The 20,948-nt window shown below is 46.3% G+C and overlaps 1 protein-coding gene and 1 long non-coding RNA gene across 2 annotated transcripts; one reads left to right on the top strand and one right to left on the bottom strand.

The window, feature by feature from the left end:
* Nucleotides 1-2,950: 2,950 nt before the first annotated feature.
* On the bottom strand, nt 2,951-14,092 carry LOC118311607. Its single transcript, XR_004794029.2, has 2 exons — nt 13,833-14,092; nt 2,951-3,021 (listed from the first exon to the last, which is right to left on the bottom strand). It is a non-coding gene; the product is annotated as an uncharacterized LOC118311607 (long non-coding RNA).
* A 1,934-nt stretch (nt 14,093-16,026) lies between these two features.
* pou3f3b (POU class 3 homeobox 3b) lies at nt 16,027-19,702 on the top strand. The gene is made up of 2 exons (XM_035635615.2): nt 16,027-18,020; nt 18,392-19,702. The coding sequence occupies exons 1-2, from the start codon at nt 16,806-16,808 to the stop codon at nt 18,488-18,490; spliced, it is 1,314 nt and encodes a 437-aa protein (XP_035491508.1). The 5' UTR covers nt 16,027-16,805; the 3' UTR covers nt 18,491-19,702.
* Nucleotides 19,703-20,948: the final 1,246 nt, after the last annotated feature.

Genomic DNA, 20,948 nt, shown 5'->3' with positions numbered 1-20,948 from the left:
TCTACTTCTTCTTCTTCCTTCTGGTCCCCTTCGCCCAACCCCACCCCACTCCATTCCCCGATAATCTGTTTATCCGCAAGTGTCACATTACATTTGCAAAGCAGCTGGGGGGGACCACTGCCATCTTGTACGGAGGGGCTCGGGCGTGATTACTCGGCCTCATATTTGGCGCACACTCCGACTCGTCAAATCCTTTGATCTGAACTGTCTTCGTAATCACTTCAAAAAGTCTTCCTGAGAGCGTGAGGGCTTTACAAATGGGCTTCCCACTTTCGCAGCGCCACACTCGTATTCTCCCTCCCTCTACTAGAGAGTTTGTGTGTGTGTGTGTGTGTGTGTGTGTGTGTGTTTGTGTGTCTAGCGTGTGATATCTGTCTCTGTTATTTGCACTTTTGCACACGAGTGATTGTCCTCTTTTCCCTTTGCCGCCGTCTGTCTCTCTGTTCGCTCGCTGATGATTCAGATAACAAACGGGGATAGTGTACGAAAAAGCAAACGTAAACGTTCACCAAAAATCAACGATCTCCATTTGTAAATGTGTTCATTTCATACATAATGGCATATGGCATACAAGAAGTTGTTCAGGGGCCTTTGTGTGTAAGATTACTGGTTATTTAAATGACAAGATCTTACTTCCTGTGCATGTCGCTGAATCCCAAATCCACACTAGTGTACATAACTGTGTACACTATTTACACACAGCCCTTCAATCGCGTGCGAACTGGCTAACGTTCTGTACTACACGACGATCATCAGGAGTGTTGGCTCGCTGATGATTTTTGGATCTTGGTTGTGAGGATTTAGCACCCGTCGACGCATTAAAGAAGCTGAGCGTGACGATTCCTTATCGGTCAGCAATAGGCGGCGAGAGATTAATCGCCTTTTGTTTCATATGAAATGACGCTATGATCAAACATCTATAAACAGTGCCCCTCGAGAAAACTGCCACAAGGGAACAGTGGCACGTACACTACTCTAATATCTCTTTCACACCAAAATTACCGTGTAGACACGGGTTTTTTAAACGCGGGTCGACCCGCGTTTAATCAGCAATTGGCCACTTTCACACTGCGAGCAGACCAGGGTCTAATGATCGTGTAGTGACAGGTAGTACTTGGTGGTTGTACTTGTCACTCTTTCAAAGTTTACAAACTCAGCGCAGTGTTACGAGCCGAGCCTGGTCCTTTAAGCAGGTGGCCATATGGGTTTTGAAGTGTGTGTGTATGAGAGAAGAAGAAGGTTGGCGCTGCTCGCTGTTGTTGTGTACGTAGCTGCAGCCACAAGGAGAACGGGCTCCGCACATCATCCATGTTACCAACAGTTTATGGCCACTGTGTAATGAGAGACCGCCTGATGAGGCCGTGTGTGTCCACCGAAGGGTTGAAATAAAGTGCCCCGTTCTGAACCACCAACGAGCCAAAGCTAGGCTAAGCCAGCTAGCTACATGCGAGAGGTCTCTCTACTACAGCTGGTGAGGCGACAGCAGTTACCGACGGGGGAGTCGAGCCTTCGTTGCCTCCGTCATCGCGCAAATTAGCGGATTCACCCGGGTTCGACGTTCACATCAATGCCGATCGGAGGTGAAGCCGATTATTATCCGGGTCTATTGCGGAGTCATTTGACCCGGGGCTGAACGCCGATTAAACGTTTTCACACTGCAGACAACGCCGGGTGTTAGCGGGTTTAAACGTGTTTTTTGGCCAGTGTGAAAGGGGCTTAACCCTGCTATGTTTTATAGGTGTGACAATGCACCAGGTAGTAAAATGAAGATCACTCGTGCGTGTGTCCTGCATCTAAAAATGCAACGTTCCCCACTGTTTTTAACATTTACTTTTCAAATGTACTTTTTTGTGTCGCACATTAAAGCGCAAAAAGAATTAAGCATACACAGATTTTCTTGCACTCAAGTACAAAATGTTTACTTGAAATTGAGTAATATCTTTTTTACAATTACAACGACCGCTTCCCTGTACACATGTCCCCCCCCCGCGACCCTTAAGTGGATGAAGCGGTAGACGATGAATGAACTCCACCTTTCTCAGGTCAGCGTGGACGGACTGCACTCGAGTGACAACCTCGATTCCACTGTCGCACCCAGTCCGCGGCCAATTACACCTATTTCCGTCCTGACGTCCCACAGTCGACCCTTCCTCTCAGCTAAACGTGAGTGTGACTTCAGTAGTGTTCGGTGTACAGTGCGCAACGGAGGCCTCTACTTGTAGTAGTTCTGACATCGCGTGATGGATTCCATCATCTCAACAGCTTTGCGCGTCTCTCGCTCTGTCTTTCCAGCATCGGTTGCAGGAGCAAGGCTCAACTTGAACAGATAATGTGGCCTTTCAGCATATTTTTATTATCCTGCCCCTGTTGTCTTTTCCTCTCTCTCTCTCTCTCTCTCTCTCTCTCTCTCTCTCTCTCTCCCTGCAGTGGATGGATGGATGGAGGCAGAAGCGGCAACGGTGGCAGTGGCGGGTTGTAAAGGGAGCACCCCCCACTCTCCCTCCTCATCCTCCCCCCTCCGTTCTGCGCTTCAACAATAGCATTTGCATATTTTTATACTCTCTCTCTCTCCCTCTGTTCTCTCTCTCTCTCTCTCTCTCTCTCTCTCTCTCACTCTCAAAGAAAAACAGCCTGAAGCGTGAATACTCCAGCAGCGGGCGTGCAGAAGAAAACGGAAACTGGGGAGACGGCGTGTCCACTTTTGCTGGGGGAAGAGAGATAGACACACGCGCACGCACACACACACAGAGAGAGAGCTAGGGCCCTTACCTCCAGAGGTTGTGGAGGATGGAGGGGGAGGCAGGGGGAGGATGGGGGACAGGCAGGGGTGTCCAAAGTTTACCGTGTGTGTGTGTGTGTGTGTGTGTGTGTGTGTGTGTGTGTGTGTGTGTGTGTGTGTGTGTGTGTGTGTGTGTGTGTGTGTGTGTGTGTGTGTGTGTGTGTGTGTGTGTGTGTGTGTGTGTGTGTGTGTGTGTGTGTGTGTGTGTGTTAATGTTTGGGGGGGTTGCCGGGCTGGCTCTCCTAAAAAAGGGGAAAACAAAGGCAGACATTGGAATCAGATGGTTGCAACAAAATACTCAAACTAGACTAAGATAATATTACATTATGAATATGGCACAATTAAATGGAAAGTAACAGTACATTCACTCAAGAACAGGCACCTGAGTATTTCAGAGATAAATATTCCTGTAAATATAACATATACCTCCACGACATTGCCTTCTTTGTGTGAGTTTCGGTGTTGAGACACAAAAGCTGCTCGGCGCGTTTGTGCAAAACATTTGTTGGCGTCCAGCTGCCTGTTTTTTTTGCGGCCTGTACGGCGAGTTCACTCCAAAGCTCAAGAAACAAATGAACCAAGTTTCACTTTTTTCAACAAAAAAAGACTAAACTTGAGAGGAGTCGGTTTGTTTTTGCAGCTTACGGTCGGAGATTGGTTTCTAAATAAAGGTTAAGTTGACCTCAACTGTGTCAAAACCAAAATCTGAGATTTGTAAAAATAAACTATACAAAGCCCCTGCACAGTGGCAACATTTTGCAGAAAACAGACATTTAAACATCAGAATATGGATCACAGCTCTGACATACAGACTCCTTTGGGTGCATTTTATCTACACCGATGACTTGTAAAACGTACAGCCAGATTCCTGGGAGAACAGCGCGGCGTTACGTAACAGCGTCATTCTGAGTTTAGCTGGAGGGGAGAACACACAGGTCGGATAAACGTGGGCTAAACTTGAGTTTTTTTGTGACACACAGCTGACAATGCATCGAGACGTGCGTTAGTCATTGTCGGGAGGATTTGTGTTTGTGGGCCACTAATCCGAAAAAGGTCTATGACAAACACAGAATTCTAAAAAACACACACACACAAGCCCCAGCCACAGGCGTAGCCGGCTAGAATTGGCCATGCTTTGCTAAGCTTCCGTCTCACACCTACAATATGAAGGTTACGGTCTGAGAATAACAAGACGCTCCGCGCTGTGCCGGGGAGAGAGCGGCGCGCTGCATGTAATTTCATTTTACATGACACCCCGCATTATCTCAAGTTCAGTCGCACAAAAGGAGGCGTCCCAGTGGAAGACCTTGATTTGGAGGTTGCGGCGAACATAATACAGGCTTTCACTCTTTTCCTTCCGTTCTGACAATGGAGACATCCACACGAGCGACGACGCTTGTTTGAGGCAAATATATGTATTAATACCAGCATGTGTGGCGCCATATGTCGCACGGCGAAGTCACAGAGACGTGTCTCGTCCCAAGCCGACGACACGTGACGCGTCTAGTGTGACACTACTTCGCAGGCAGTGTGTAAAAAAAACTACGCGCACAAAAAAATGTGAAAACTATTTATGTCGAGACAAGAAGAATAAAAAAAAAACAGTTTGAATCCTCAGAAGGACGGAGTTAATGTGATCCTGCCCCGGCTCGAAAACAAACCCTGTTATTCATTTTTGGAGGAAACACTTGCCAAAGCAGACACACGCACACACACACACACACACGTACATATATTCGGTACACATGTTCACACACACAGTCAACATCACTTCCTGGAATGATGACCTGCCATGCCAGAAAGCTGAGAGGGATATTTTACTTGACAGTCCATGCTGAGGCAATTTTCCAACACGATTGAACAACAAGGTTCTATTGTGCTCTCCACTCTGACTGCCGCTGCATTAATTCTCCTCCAACTATACTCGTCGTTTGTACGGGCTAATGATTCCCCCTCAAAGTAAAATGCAAAAACCAAAAGGGAAACGGAGGACAGAGGTTAGTCGAATGACACCGAGCGCCCCCCTCCTTCCTCCCAAAGTCTACATGCACTACTTCCTGGCCTGCATTTGCAGTCCGCACCGAGGCCTGCTGGTGAGTAATGTGCGGTGGGTGTGAGCTCACAGGGGTCGGCGGGCAGCGTGCGATCCCCCATCTCAAAGCCCCTTTTGTGATGCTGCTGGCTTGAGCGCTCACGTCAGGCCTGGTTGAAGCGGGAGGAGGGAGGAGGAGGGGAAAGGGGAAAAGACGCTGGCAGAAGCTCTGTGAAGCAGAGGAGAGCCATTGTGCGTGCGTGCGTGCGTGCGTGCTTAATAATCGTACCACGATAGTGGCTGCGCGGGTTTCACACATCCACAAAATCACGACAGGTGTCTCCACTTGAGACTATAGTTGAGGAGTGAAAAGGTCACGAATAAACGTTTTTAATGCCTCTCGTAAGTGCGAAGGAGCTGCAACGGCATACATAACAATTAAAAAAACCCACAATTCGTCGTTTTAATGTGGAAGGAAATGAATTTGTAGTATCTACCGACGGTAACATACTCATATGGCTCGTAGCTAAGCAACAGGCTTATTTAGCGAACCAATGTTAACTACTTCCTTTCTAAGACTGAACATAAAGAAATATGCATCAACAACAGTAAAAAAATATGAGGAAATGCACCAAAAAAGGATGACCCAAAATAATCGGGAGTTACGAGACAGGGCACATAGATCACATGATACAGAAAGGCAAGCTAAAAAAAATGTTGACATTTGTCTTTTTCAACAAGGAGGTTGTTGCAGAGTTTTCAGGGCCCTGACAGCAAATGCACAATCTCACAGTCCTCACCGGGGGAATGTCTAATGAGTCATGGTGCAGGATCTCAGGTTGAGTGCAGGTACACAAACACTCACGAATGTTGTGCTCGAGTAAAAACAGAAGTAAAACTTTAAGGATCCTAAAGAGGTTTCAAAACAATCCGTTCAATATTCTGCTCCGACAAAATTCGGAGCAAATAAAACTTGAGGATGTCCTCTCCCAGACTTTTGTGTCAAAGGATTTAACGGTCACAAACTCTGGTGGATCTGCGCGGGCGTGGTTTTTACCACACGCCGCTGAATGTGGCCTGGAAAACCAGTGGGGGGGAGAAAACAGAAATACAGAAATGCCTCATGTTAAATTGCCCATAAGACGCTGATTGGGAAAAGGCGGTAGGGTTGTTTTGGGGGGCCTTTGAGTCTGGACTAAGACCTTTCTGCTGCAGTGTCAAAAAGCTAAGGCTGGAGTCAAACCATGTAAAAGTAAGATATAAACCGTATAATCAACATGGTCTCTGTTTTCTTTTAAATCACAAAATGTAAGCTACACTGTTATCTAAGCCTATATACAGCAGTCACTATGTAGGTGGAAACAGCTTCGATGTAGTTACTTAAACAGGTCTGTGTTACTGTAGAATTTGCAACCAAATGAAAAAACAAAAAATCTACAGTATGAAAACAGCTAAAAAACTGACTATGATTACTGAAAATAACCGAAGAGGCCAATACTCTCATACGTGAAAAAAGCATAATCATAGGTTCACAGCCACAGATGTCCATCTGAATACCTCCAATACAGAGGGTGCGTTACATCACCCAAATGCCCCCTGCTGTCTGTAGCTTATAGTTCATCCAGTGGGTGTGTGTGTGTGTGTGTGTGTGTGTGTGTTTGTATGTGTGTATGTGTGTGTGGGAGGGGTTGGAGGGGAGAGAGCCATCGAGGAGATGTATGTAAACCCATTTCCAAACAAATGGGCCTGACTGCACGGCAACGGGGAGCGGTGCCATAAGCGTCCAGCGTGCATAATGCCCCACATGAATCAAGACTTCCGGGCCCGCCGGAACGTGACCACACATGCTCTCATGTGAATAGCACGTCAGCTGCGGTCACATATATCATCAACAACAGCGACCCAAGCCCCCCCCCCCCCCCCCCCCCCCCCCCCCCCCCCCCGACAGCAAGTCCCCCGTTCTGAAGTCGAGTCACTCATCCTTATTGTACATGCCTTGAACCTGGTAAAACCTGGCCACACTCTGCCAATCATGCACGTTTACATGGAGAGTGTGTGTGATGAAGACGCAATTCAATATAACGCACGTATTGCGTAATACAAGAGGGTATCAACGTATGGGCTGTCAAACTTTTAATGGGCCATGCTGGTGGGTCTGATAGGTATTGGTGAATATTTTCAAATTACACACTTTTAGAGTTTTTCATGTTGATTTTTCTGTACTGTAGCAAACAGCCCATTGCTTTCAATCCACTTCTCTCAGTGGCTGCCTGCAACAATTGGGGGAAACAAATGGATTAGAATGATCAGCAGCCTGATTTCTTTAGTTATGTGTACACGTGATCTGTAGTTGTCATCTTTTTTGTATCATATGTGAATGAAAGCTGAAGGCAGGGGAATCCTGGAATGGTCGGAGTAATACTGTACACGCAGAGCACTAAAACACAGCAACAAGCTATTCCAGTTGATATGCGTTATGTTTAGTCCAGAGACCGAAACATGCTACATCCGATCTCGGTCGCTGAAAAACGAAAGATAGCAAAAAAGAAATGCAGGATATGAAGCCCTTAGAAAAGTTTGTAAAAAAAGACCATAAAGGTCTCTAACAACAAGCCTACATTTAGTTACCACTTTGTGAGTGGTAATTGTGGAGTTTACGGAACTCTGTGTTCACGTCCTTTACTTTCCGCTCCGTCCAACCTGCACCGGGTCCCATTAGCGCTGTGGATTTTCTGCTCCTGTGCAAAGCATCATGGGTCATCAGACGCACGTCGAACAGTTTGCACCGTCCGTCTCTTACGCACCTGCACCTCGACACACGTGTACGCTTTTTCGAACACACTTTTCTCGCCACAACGCACTTGCAGATGTATGCTGTACAAGTCACGTGCGCAGCCTCTACAGCACAAGTGGAATGCACACACTGAGTGTGTTTGTGTGTGTGTGTGTGTGTGTGTGTGTGTGTGTGTCGCACACCATGCAGGCCTGCTGCCTTCACCCCGAGAGGCCTGGCTCTGAGTCAGGGCCCCGCCGGCGACTCCGGCTAACCTCGTCATACCCCTCAGCTCAAACATGGCAGCAACAGTATATGTGCGTGCAAGCATGTGTTTGCATGCATTGGAGAGCGTGTGTGTGTGTGTGTGTGTGTTTTTGTGGGTGGGCAGGTTTTCTCTCCACAACGAGGCCGTTATTCATCCCTGATTGGGACGAAGGCAGTCGCCTCGTGATTTGCCCATAAAGACAGGGGGGAGACGACATTTCCTCCCCGTTTCCCTCATGAATATCAAAGACGGAGGCAGCGACACCACCGCCGCCGTCGCCGCCGCAACAACATCAACAACAACACATAAGGAAAAAATTACAGCCCTATTATTTTATTTGCATTACCTGTAATAGGCAGCGTATCAGGGGCTGCCATATTTATTGCCTTATACCCGCGCCGGGCCGGGCTGTAGAACATTTGGTGATTTATTAGCCGCGCAGCTTTGCCCCAAAACATCACACATAATTACTTAGCAAATAGTGCAAAGACGGAATCCGGAATGAATTTTTATTTTGCTCTTGTTTTTCTCACTGCTCTGCGGGCTTTGCGATGGATTGACCAGACTTAGCCGAGGGAAAGCAGGCGGCGTCGGTGTTGGAGGTTGATGCATGTATCACAGATGTGTGTGTGTGTGTGTGTGTGTATGGGGGGGGTCTTAGAGGCTAGTTTTTCCCACTGCTGGCTCAGACCCAGACATGCCTATAGCCCCGACGGGGAATCAGAGAATGGTATTTGTACAGGCTTTACATTCAGAGTCGCTCCTATCGGGGATGTGGTTTTAGCGTTGTTGTTTTTTTCTTCTCTACCTGCTTCTGTCCAATTATGTTGTTTGTCTTCTCAAAGGCCTCAGTACCTCTGGCTTTGCAACCCCCTCCCCCTCTCTCTCTTCCACACACTGTTTCACAAAGTTAGACAGAACTAGATCCATTAAGTTGGTGAAATGAATTCCTTTTTTTTTAAGTGCAGGAGAGGGGTTTACCTTAGGTGTGCCTGTTCTTCTGTTATCCAATTTTGCTGGGATTTTACTGGGATTTGGAGTGATTTGCGCCCGGACCCCCGAGGGAAATAAATACTTTGATTAATGTAATCCTGGGCAGGGAGGTGCCACACAAACCCCCCCATTCCCTATCCTCAGGGAACACCACTGTTTAACAAACAAAAACAAAAAGCAAGGGACTACAGAGAGACGTGCACAGTGGCGACAAAAATGAGCTGCCGAGGACTTCCATAGATTTGATTTTGCAGCAGATTTAGTTTATTTATTAATTACTGGGCTTAATAACACTATCGTTCTTGATTAGCATGTGTGATGCAAGTCTAATAGAATATAAAAGTACCACTGTGTCAGTCTGCTGATTTGCATGTCGAAAATAACACCGCAGGTTGGTTGTGATGCTGTTTGCTGGAGGGGGTGATCGGGGCATGTGTGTCAATGCTGATGTGTTATACCTCCACGTGTGTGTGTGTGTGTGTGTGTGTGTGTGTGTGTGTGTTTGTGTGTGTGTGTGTGTGTGTGTGTGTGTGTGTGTGTGTGCGTGTGTGCGTGTGTGTGCGTGTGGAAGAAGGGATGTGGCCAACAGAGGCACCAGACACCCATAGAGTGAGATGACACACACCCCTTTGACCAGTCTCACACACACATGCACTCACACACCTCTCTGCCCCCCCCCCCCCTCCACCACCATTCTCACTCAGAAAACTGCACTTCATCCTATCTTTACCGATCTGTCCCCGTCACTCATCTCCTCCTAAATGTGTGTGTGTGTGTGTGTGTGTGTGTGTGTGTGTGTGTGTGTGTGTGTGTGCCTCCCTAAATCAAGTATCTGCCTCTAGATCATCAGACCACAAAGATGAATATTTTCCTCCCTTATATGTCATGTTTTGACAAATCTAAAAACTATACTCTCCGCAACTTTTAGACATTTGTATTCAAATTAAAATCGCACCTCAAACTTATTTCTCTTGTTATGATAAGTCAACACATTGTAATCTGTTGTCCATTCTCCACTGATAAAAAAAACCCCACAATTACGTTTGTCTAATTGAAGCACCTTTCTATTCAGAACTGTCTAACTTCATGAAAAAGAAGCAATTTCAGTATAGTTTAAATTGAAGCCCAAACATGGAAGGAATTGCTCACAAAAACACACACCGCTTCATCTTCACACCACCAGATCAACCCACGGTTTAGGCCAAATGATGACGTCCCTATATCGTTTCCCGATGCCAAATCGATACCGGCTGCGCCGTTACGTGTCTGAGCCATTGACGCATGGCGAATCGAGCACTGAGCGCCGCTGGAGAGTCCCTGTGATAACACTAAACATATAATATGTATACCATTTACAAGCTGACGTGCACAGCATACAGGGGCCAATTACTAACCCCACTCGGCGGAAATAAGAGGTGTCTTATTAATAGAATATTAATAAAGTGCCTCTGTCTCGTTTGGATGGGCTAAGACAAGAAGGAGAAGCAGAAACAAATCCCATCCGTGTCCGGAATTGAAGGCACGTTTAATGCTTAACACCGATATTCAGTGTAGCCCATTTAATTAACGGTATAGTAGCTACATTATCGTTTAAGTGCTCCAAGTTGGATTCGGCGTTTAAATCAACGGTTAGGGCTCCTGACGTGACACACACACACACACACGTACACACGCTCTATGCGTATGTCGTTTCGGATTATGGCGACCATGGCGGACCATGGGCGGAGGAAAAATAAATTACATAAAGCCCCCATAGGCAACTTAGCTGTAATTAAAACGGGCCAGGAAATGCGTCCATTTCATCTGAATATTGTATATGCGGGGGTGGGGGGAGCACCTTTACACACGCGGGGGTTTGTCCACCTAGTGAGGGCCGCGTAAATCTGCGCGTCAGCTCGTCAGGAGTTTTATGGGCGGCGACGGAAAGTGTATAGAGCCGATAAGCGACGAGAGCACGAGGATGTTTTATGAGGGACAAGAGGATGGATTATAGTGTTATGGGCAGATTGGATTTTTTTCTTCTCTTTTTGTGTTCATATTGGTGTTTTAGTCTTTGAAACAGAAGCACATGCTTCCTCATCACCTCACATGAACAATCTGTGTATTAGTGCCCAATTTGGAAAACATGCATATGCATATTTTGCTTCTGCTGGTTGTAATGCAAGTCCACGAAGACGCCTTAATAAATAAGACGATAATATATAAATAAAACAAATGGCTACCTGATAGCAATAAGCGTCATTGCTGCACCGTGACAGAATGAGATGCATAATGCAGAGCAGTGCCGCTTTGCTGCTTTGCTGGTGGTCGTGATGACGGTGATGAAGAGTAACACCGGGTACAGTAGCCTACACTAAACGGCCGGTCAAGCGTGCAGAGGGAAATTGCGATGCACTAATTCCCCGGGATGATTCACGACTCATGTGCCCATTTTTTTTATTTTTTTTTTTGCTAATAATTCCCGGAGTCATATGTTTCCACAAAGACCTGCTGGCTCAGACTCATGGCTTATAGGCATATACTGCAGATGGCTTTTTTTTTTTTTAAAAAAGGAAAAGAACAGGCTATTTGCATCAACTATTAGGGCTGCTGCCACGTGGCCTGCGCTGATCAATACGCGCACGATTCCTCCGTCCGACTCCTGATGTTGCAGAATGTAGGAAGAAATAATGATTAAAGTGTGCGTAATATAACTGGGTTGGATATCTTTAAAAAATGTGTGGATAATTAAATTACGGTGTTTTAAATTGCCTCTGGGATTGAGGGATGAACCCAAGGTTTGATTTTGGTCTTTGGTATTCGGATTTTGATTTTTTTTTTTTGTAGGAGAGGGGAATTAGTTATCGCATATCAACACTGCTCTATTTATTAAACAGCTTATGTGCAGCCTCATGTGCGAGGCACTGTTTTTTTTTCCCCTCTTAAAGAGCCCTCTGGAAATCTGTCCTCATTCAGTCATGTTTCTCCTCGAACACGGTGATATCTTAATCACCCATGCCTGCCATCACTCGATGTCTGTGTGTGAAACGGTGGCCATGAACACACCTAAACACTGCAAAAGAAATTAAAAATGAATCCCTGTACATGCATATATATATATGTATGCATGTCAAGAGTTGCAGTGGGTAAACAGTGCCAGTGGCCCAGAACCAGGTGGGTTTCTAAAGACTTAAAGACAGCAGTTGAAAGTAAACCGCGTTCAGGAGAAAAGTTAAAAACTTAACTGGAAACAAGTGTTATCAGGTCAGATTATCAATATGTTTAATAAAGTCAAGCGTAATCTGAATAAAAACAGTATTTTTTATGTTTTTTAAATGTGACATCTAAAATGGATGGGGGGTTTTGCAGTGTAGGTTTTGTATGTTCGCAGTATTTGCATCGCGACTGAGCGCGACCCCTGGCGGCACCTATAGTTTTTAAATTATTATTATCATCATCACCATTATTATTTATTTATTCACGATGAAGCCAACAATGGCAATTCACCCCTGACCAGAGACAGATTCCTCTTTTGTTTTTATGTCGAAATACAAATGAATAATTTAAAGATTTCTGGCGTCAGTCGTGCGTAAACTTTACTTTTCAGTTTTACGAGTTTGCGTAAAAAAACATCGCGATAACTCAGCTGCTGCTCCACCAACCAAGTCAAGTTAGTACTTTATGCTGTATACTATGTCCATACTTGCACGGGACGCTGGACATGCATCACATTCTGCAAGTGACTTAAAGACACGAAAATCACAATGGATGAAAAAAAAACTGCTAAATATGTTTTCGTCCCGCGCGTAATGGCGTTACTGCAACGACTTCACCGTCCCAGCACCGGCGCTGCCTGGCCCGGGACACCGAGGCTCTTTTTTTCATCTCGACACCAGTGCACAAACATACAGCTTAATGCGACTATAGTGCCCCCCTCTTCTTCTTTTTTCACTGCGCTCACCATGGCGACCAAGTGCTGGGCTGAGAAATGCGCTGCCCCATCAATGAAGAGAGAGAGAGAGAGAGAGTCAACCCGTGAGAAAAAAAGAAGAAGAAAAAGAATGAAGAAAAACCTTAGAGCGACTCTCTCCTCAAACTCGGGTTAATGTGTGATAGATCCGCAGTGATGGACTTTTCCAGGAAGCGTGTGACAGACGCTGAAATGATCGTTCTCGTGTATCACTCATGCCCGCCGGTTTAAGTGAATTGCCTGTGACCGGATCTCTTTTTTAAAAAGACCCCCTTTCGTTGAGAGTTTTCTCGACACCGCGCCCCTCCCTCCCACCGGTCGCCCCTTGGATCAGCTCCAGAAAGAAAGAAAGAAAGAAAAATAAAAAACGAACCGCTCGGCGCTCATCCAGGCTGAGTCTAAAAGCAGCCGGGAGCCTCGTCTCGCCGCCTGCGAGCTGCTGCATGTAAACTTTAAACAAACTTCGCAGCGGCCAGATCGATGTATATGAAACGATTCCATATTGCACTTGCCTACGCGATGCCTCGGGAGGATTCTCTTTCTCTCTCTCTGTGTCTCACCCCCTCCTTCCCTCCCTCCTTCCTACCCCTGTCGCCCTCTCTCTCTCTCTCTCTCTCTCTCTCTGTCCCTGGTTAAAATGATTGATTGCACGTTTCTCCGGTGGACATTCACTACGAAACAGCACAGCTTATCCATCTGCGCGCTATTTGTATACATATATTACAAAAGCAACAACAATAACAAAAGGCTGTGGCACAAAAGCAAACAGTGAAGCGCGTATTGATTTTTACGCATTCTGTAAAAAAATAAGGGAAACGAAACACATTTCTGTTTTTGTAAATATAAGCTGAGATAAAACGCAGGACACGAGAATCCAAGGAGTACCATGTAAAGCAACGAACTGTCTAAGAGAGGAAAAGCACAGCACAGTGGAGAAATGCGCGAGAAGACGATCAACTCTTTTTACAAATTCCCCCCAGTGCGTAAAAAGAAAAAAAATGAAAGAAAAGAAATCCGCAAACATGATTGTTGACTTACCTTAAGTCCGACGAAAGAGAAACGAGTCCACATTGTTCGCGCGGAGTGGTGTAAATGGTTATCTCCTGTTTTTTTTCTCTCTCCTACACGACTCGCTGCTGCTGCAGCCCCTAAGATTTTCTTTCCTCCGCCTCAACTGAGCAGGAGCACTCCTCGGCTCCCGCTATTATTTTCACTAAAATATATGAAAATTTATGCAAATGAAAATCAGCACTAACTGTTCCGTCTCTTGTTATACTTGGGGATGATTTTTTTTCCCTTCTTCCTTCCCTCTCCCCCTTTTTCTTGCTTGCTTTCTTTCTTTCTTTCTTTCCTTTTTTTTTTCTTCTTCTTCTTTGCATACAAAATAAATGAACTCCCCCAGCAGGGAACTTGGGGACCCTTTCATTTTTTGTCATAGTAAGCAAATAAATAATAAACACATCATATATCAGAGAGGGGCGTTTTTGTTTTAAAGGATGCCTTTCTGGAGCATTTCTGAAATGTTTTTTTTAATTTTAACATACTATATTTTTGTCATCTTATGTATGGAGCCCTCCTCTCTCGCTGTCACGTTTCCTCTGGCCGCCTGGGACCCCCCTCTCGAAGCTCGAACATGCAGTAATTTAGACAGAAATCCTCACTGTATATTAATGGATAGAGGGGGGGCCCCGATTGGCTCTGCCCCAGGCTTGCCCATTCAATGTAAACAAATCCACGAGGCTCCCTCGGACTTTAGCCCAGTCCAGATTAAATCTATACTGGGATGAGAAGCAAAGGTAAGAAGAGGAAGAAGAAGAACAGGGGGGCAATGCAGCCTGTGCTTAACTACCCCAATGCCTCATATTTGCCCTTAAATCTATTTTGAAATTTAAAAAAAGTTGACTGTGCAAGTGTTGGGGTTTTACGCATGAAATGTATTTCTGACCTATATATATATATATATATAACACCGTTAATCCTGGGCAGAGAGTCACCTGCCACATATAGAGGCCTTGTTGGTTCAGCAGGCTGCAGGACCCCGCCCCCCCCCCCCCCCCCCAAAAAACAAAAAACCTCAACCGATGGATGTAGTGGGAGCTTTATCAATTGTTACCACCCATGGGTGCGTCCAAAAAGGCCCAAGGGGAGGGGGTCCCACGCACCAACAAAAGGCCCCATTCATCTCCAGGGGTTGCGCGGTCATCTTTTGGGGGGTGCTGCACATTTCAAGGGCTCTATCTCAGATTTTTTTTCTTTTTTGAATAACTTTGGCAGACGTTTCCAGCTTCGCCACTCCGCACGCGCAACCCCCCCCCCCCAAGGACTCTGCTCAATTTGCCCTTGTTGTGGTCGCCACTTTCTCTTTCACTGCGTGTGCTTCCGCACGGAAGTGTCCCCGCAACCTTTGACGCAACATGATGGCACTTGTCCCCAACTCAGACGTGCGGATTCAAATTCAAGCAGCAGACATCACGGTTATTGAATTTTAAAATCCTGACTTGTTTTCTTTCTTTTTTTAAAATCTCCCTGCAGTTTTAGCCATGTAGGTTATGAAGCATTTATTTACCGAGCTCTCTCCTCTATTCTTCACGAGTGGCCCGATGGGAATGAAACCTCTAACCGATGCCTTATTCTATATAACACAACCAGGTCGGCTGCGTGATTATAATTGTAACGAATAGATCTTATGTGATGCGCATCGTCTCCGAAGGTTTGCACGAATCCCCAGATGCGAAAATCTGAAGATAAAGCCACTGAAATAATAAACAGAGTTCGTGCATCTCTATGAGCTGCATCCAACTCGTCAAGCAGGTGCACTCCCACATCACTGAGGCGTTTGTGCGCAAAATACACTCATGATGGCGGTTTGACACGTGAAGAGGTCACCGTTTTTCGCCCTCTTTTTTATTCCTTTTTTATTTACTCCTTTCGCCCTGTTTGTGTGGAGTCTACTTTAGTATCTCAGCAGTGTTTACTACCGAGTTCCCCTTCCCCGTTTTTGTTTGGACCGCAATTAAAAATCATCCAATCGGAACAGCCGGAAGGAGGGCTCCGTGCGCCCGGAGCAAGGCTGGCGAGAGCTGCCACTCACACCCCGGGTAACCAATCAGCGGGGACGCACAGGGGTAAACATCCGCGCGTCGTTTGAGTGGGGGGGGAGGAGGGTGGAAGGGGGGTGGGCGGGGCGAGGCTACGCTGCTTGTCAGGGAGAGAGAGAGAGGTGGAGAGAGAGAACAAGCGAATGAGAGGAGAGAGGCTCGCGAGCAGCGCCGCGCACCGTTAATACTGGACCGTACTTGAACGGGAGTTTGCGGTTTGGCAGGTTTATACACATCAAAACAGAACAAAGAGCGAGGCTCCGCGGCGCTATAAAGGACGCGAGAGAAAAGAATAAAGCGAGGCAGAGAATCTCGGCGAGCCGAATTACAAAAGAGGCGAGGACGCTCCGCTAATGGTTTTCTCATCCAGAGGGGAACATAAACCGGGACTTTGTACACTGTGGACATTTTTTCGCAGGGCTTTTTTTTTTTTTTCTTCTTTTCTTTTCTTTTTGTTGTTGGTTTTCTCGCGACCTCCAAAAGTTTGTTTGGGACAACTCTTCTCCTTCCTCCCCCCCCCCTCCCCTTGTATATTTGAATTTTTAATTTTCATCCCCGGTGTGAAACTTTCCAAACGGGACTGCACATGGTTTCAAAGGGCTTTTGAAACCAACCTGGATCCCTTTTTCTGGGTTACTCCGTCCACATCCAAGCAGAAGTGTTTGAACTAGAAATGTTGTAAATACATACGGATTTTATTCCTGTTTTCCTGCCGCCCTTGAAGCTTTTTTTCTGGGGGGAGGTGGCGTTTTGTTTTTACGCACGTCGATGGTATTTGCCACAAAAACTACTCATACTTTTTTAAAGTTTGAATTATTCATGAGATACAATTTGCCCGCTCGAAAGAAGTGACTGTAGAAAGGGAGAGAGTGGGGGGGGGTCATACACAAACATATTCATAAGGGTTGACGGAATGGCCACCGCGGCGTCCAATCCTTATCTGGCCAGCAATAGCATCTTGTCGTCCGGCTCCATCGTGCACTCTGACTCGGGAGGCGGTGGCATGCAGCCGGGCAGTGCTGCGGTTACCTCTGGGTCGGGGGTCTACAGGGGGGACCCCTCGGTCAAGATGGTGCAGAGTGACTTTATGCAAGGCGCGATGGCAGCGAGCAACGGCGGACACATGCTGAGCCATGCCCACCAGTGGGTGACGTCCCTGCCGCACGCCGCGGCGGCGGCAGCAGCGGCCGCGGTCGCCGCAGCTGAGGCCGGGTCGCCCTGGTCGTCGAGTCCCGTCGGGATGACGGGCAGCCCGCAGCAGCAGGACGTGAAGAACTCCGGCAGGGACGACCTGCACACGGGCACCGCGCTGCACCACAGGCCCCCTCACTTAGCTCCCCACCAGACTCACGCCGGCGCATGGGGGAGCACGACTGCGGCGCACATTAACTCCATATCCGGGGGGCAGCAGCAGCAGCAGCAGTCGCTGATCTACTCGCAACCGGGGGGCTTCACTGTGAACGGGATGCTGAGTCCCGGGAGCCAGAGCCTGGTGCACCCGGGCTTGGTGCGCGGGGACACCCCGGACCTGGACCACGGCAGCCACCACCATCACCACCACCACCAGCACCCGCATCACCAGCACCACGGCGGCGTCAACAGCCACGACGCGCACTCGGACGACGACACGCCGACCTCGGACGACCTGGAGCAGTTCGCCAAGCAGTTCAAGCAGCGGCGGATCAAGCTGGGCTTCACGCAGGCGGACGTGGGCTTGGCGCTGGGCACGCTGTACGGCAACGTCTTCTCGCAGACGACCATCTGCAGATTCGAGGCGCTGCAGCTCAGCTTCAAGAACATGTGCAAGCTCAAGCCTTTGTTGAACAAGTGGCTGGAGGAGGCCGACTCGTCCACCGGCAGCCCCACCAGCATCGACAAGATCGCGGCGCAGGGGCGCAAGCGGAAGAAGCGCACGTCCATCGAGGTGAGCGTCAAGGGGGCCCTGGAGAGCCACTTCCTCAAGTGCCCCAAGCCCTCGGCGCAGGAGATCACCGGCCTGGCGGACAACTTGCAGCTGGAGAAAGAGGTGGTCAGAGTGTGGTTTTGCAATAGGAGGCAGAAGGAAAAGCGGATGACGCCCCCGGGAGTGGCGCAGACGCCGGAGGATGTGTACTCGCAGGTCGGCAATGTGAGTGCAGAAACACCGCCCCCCTCCATGGACTGCAAACGAATGTTCAGTGAAACATAGAGCAGCAGCAGCACACGAGAATATTTTAGATGAAATTTAAAAACTGATTAAAAAAAAACAGGCTATCTCCGAGATAGCCACATTTTTTGATACTGTGATTGTGAGGGAATATGACTGCAAAAAAATTGTGTTATCTATTTTTCACCAGAAAAAGACAGAAAGAGAAAGATAAAAAAACAAATCAACAACCTTTTCCCCCTCACCCCCTCTTTTTCCTCCCAATCCCCTCACAAAACAGCACCGTGTAACCTTCTTCCAGGACCCTAACATGTCTCTTGAGCTAAAAGGTTCCTTCTGCTTTTTTCTTTCAGGGGCATTTTTTAGTAGATTACTTAAAAGATGCAAGTGAGGCGAGCGACCAGAGGGTGACAACCACAAGTTCATTCCACCAGGTAATTTTGGCGCATTAAAACACACCAAGAGGAAAAAACCCAAGTATTGGTATTTTTTTTTTTTGTATTATTCTTTTTCTGTCCCCCCCTCCTCCAAGAAATTCCCTCCCCATTACCCTGTGTTTGAAGAAACAAAGGAGCAGGCATTTTGTATATTTAGAAATGGGACTAAACCGCCCCCCCTCCCTCCTCCTCCTCCTCTTCTTCGTGCCCAACAATAACAGAGGATAAAAAAACTGCAACAACACGAAGAAGAGTGACATCCACGAAGCTTCCATCATGATTTACAGCAATTTTTGTTCCCTGTCTGAGGTGGATTGCTTGGGTTCATTTACACACACACACACACACACACACACACACACACACACTCTCACACACACACATACACACGGAGGATTTGGGATTTTTTATTTTATTTTTTCCAGTTCAAGGCTCCTCGTGAAAAGAAAAGACAACCAGGACCAGGACTGTCCCCGCCTGATCTCAAAGATCACCCTCTCTCTTTTTTTCCACGTGGGTTTTTTAATAATTATTATTATTTAATGGACTTTGACACCGTGAGTGGATTTTTTTCCTCCTTTTTTTTTTTGCAACAAATAGAGCATAAGACATTTGAAAAAGACTTCAGCTGCACTTATTTGAGAGAAAGAGAGCGAGAGAGAGAGGAAAAAAAACAATTCTGAAAATCTGTTGCCAAGTGCGTGACTGAGTGGATGCTGTGGATATAATATTAATGCTGCCCTTTCTAAAGCAGCGCTCTTTGGTAGGTTTTAATAAACAAAAAAAAACTCTGTAAAGCCGGCAATAGAGATCACTAGATCAGATACTGATCTGAGTTTATTTACTTTATATTTTTCATCAGAATGACTTGTTTTAATATTTTATTCGGAATACATATGAATTATTCCAAACGGTAATTTATTTTCCCCCGCCCCCCCCCCCACCCTGAGGAACTTGTGTAAGATGCTTTCCCCCTTTTTTCTTGTTTTAATTTTTTCTTTCTTATATATAAATCTATTTTTCGTTGTTGCCCTTATTTTGTTTAATAATTTTTTTGTATTATCGTTTCTAAAGGAGCACAAATCACCATGACGCTGACAGTGACCGTTGTTATAGGTAATAAGGGTATATTTTGATGTGATCATTTTTTGATTGTAATTTAATTTTCAGTAGTGGTTCCGTGCGAGCTGATTGAGACACAATAAATTTGTTAGAATGAAACGCAAACGTCATCTTGTGTTTTGGAATTCATATATTCTCAACGTACAGTGGGGCTGCTTTTTTAAATTTATTTAAATTGTCTGCCTTTGGAAAATGAATTACCCAATATGCTGGTTTAAAACAAATATAATAATAATTTATTATTATTATTATTATTATTATTATCATTATTATTATTATTATTATTATTATTATTGTGCATTCACAGACAGCAGCAGAAGCCTATGAAGACAATGGTGGACTGTTGTGTCCCAGGTGAAGCTGCATGCCAGCTCATTAGAAGAAAAATATAATGGATGTAGTAAAAGGTGACTTCTGTGGAAAAATTGAAAACATCCCACCTTCAAAACTACCTGTCAAAAATAGCCCTTTAAAAAGTGTGTATTAATACAGCATTTGCGGTTTTAAGAGCCCATACGGACCCATGAGGTTACTGCCTATAAGAGGGGAGATAAATCGTTCGTTATCACGACCCCCAAAACTGTCCGTTGTCATTGAAATGGAACATATCGCGAGACATGTCTTTTTTGTTTACATCTGCTGCAGCCTCTTCAGGCCTTGGGCAAAAAAGAAGACTGGGTTATGATTTGGGAGTGTGTTTGTTTGTGTTTTGTGTGTGAGAGAGGGGGGGGGGGGGGGTACCAGTTGCATTCTTGGAGAAAGATAAATCAGACATTGTGGAGGTTATAGGTACAGGTCGTCCCATATATAATGTCCCATAGCTGCGTGTTATGTAACATTTATACGTCGGAGCTTATGGGGCCACGCGAACACACTCCCAGCTCGATTATTAAACACCACAAAGAGCAGAACTCTAATCTGCAACAACAACAACAAATGTGATTTGCACTCAATTCAAAAGAATGAATCTTAAGCCTCGGCTGCAAACGAGATTATAATATGATTATAAACAACAACAACAAAAATAAGTGTTTTATGTTTTTGTACGTGGCTCCGCCGTTCAGGTGTGTTGTAACCAGGTGCACGCTGCAAGTGCGCATGGTCCACAACTCTGACTGTGTTGGTGGAGGATCCGGGGCACTGGGTCACGGAGCTTATTGACTGTGCAGCAGCTCCACGCGGGCTCGGGGGCTCGGCCCGTGGGTCTGCAGCTGCATGGTGCTGAGGGGTGAACCGGTGAAGTGCTGCTGGACTTTTGACAGGCCTGCAGCGGGACAGGCCCAAGAAAAGACGATAAACACTATATTTTTTTAAAGGGGGGCTCATAAAGCCTGTTTTTATCATACTCCAC

This window comes from Scophthalmus maximus, chromosome 1 (genome assembly GCF_022379125.1).
Source record: "Scophthalmus maximus strain ysfricsl-2021 chromosome 1, ASM2237912v1, whole genome shotgun sequence".
In the NCBI taxonomy this organism is placed as follows: domain Eukaryota; kingdom Metazoa; phylum Chordata; class Actinopteri; order Pleuronectiformes; family Scophthalmidae; genus Scophthalmus; species Scophthalmus maximus.
Note: the sequence above shows the minus strand (reverse complement) of the source record. Positions and strands in the feature narration are given on the sequence as shown.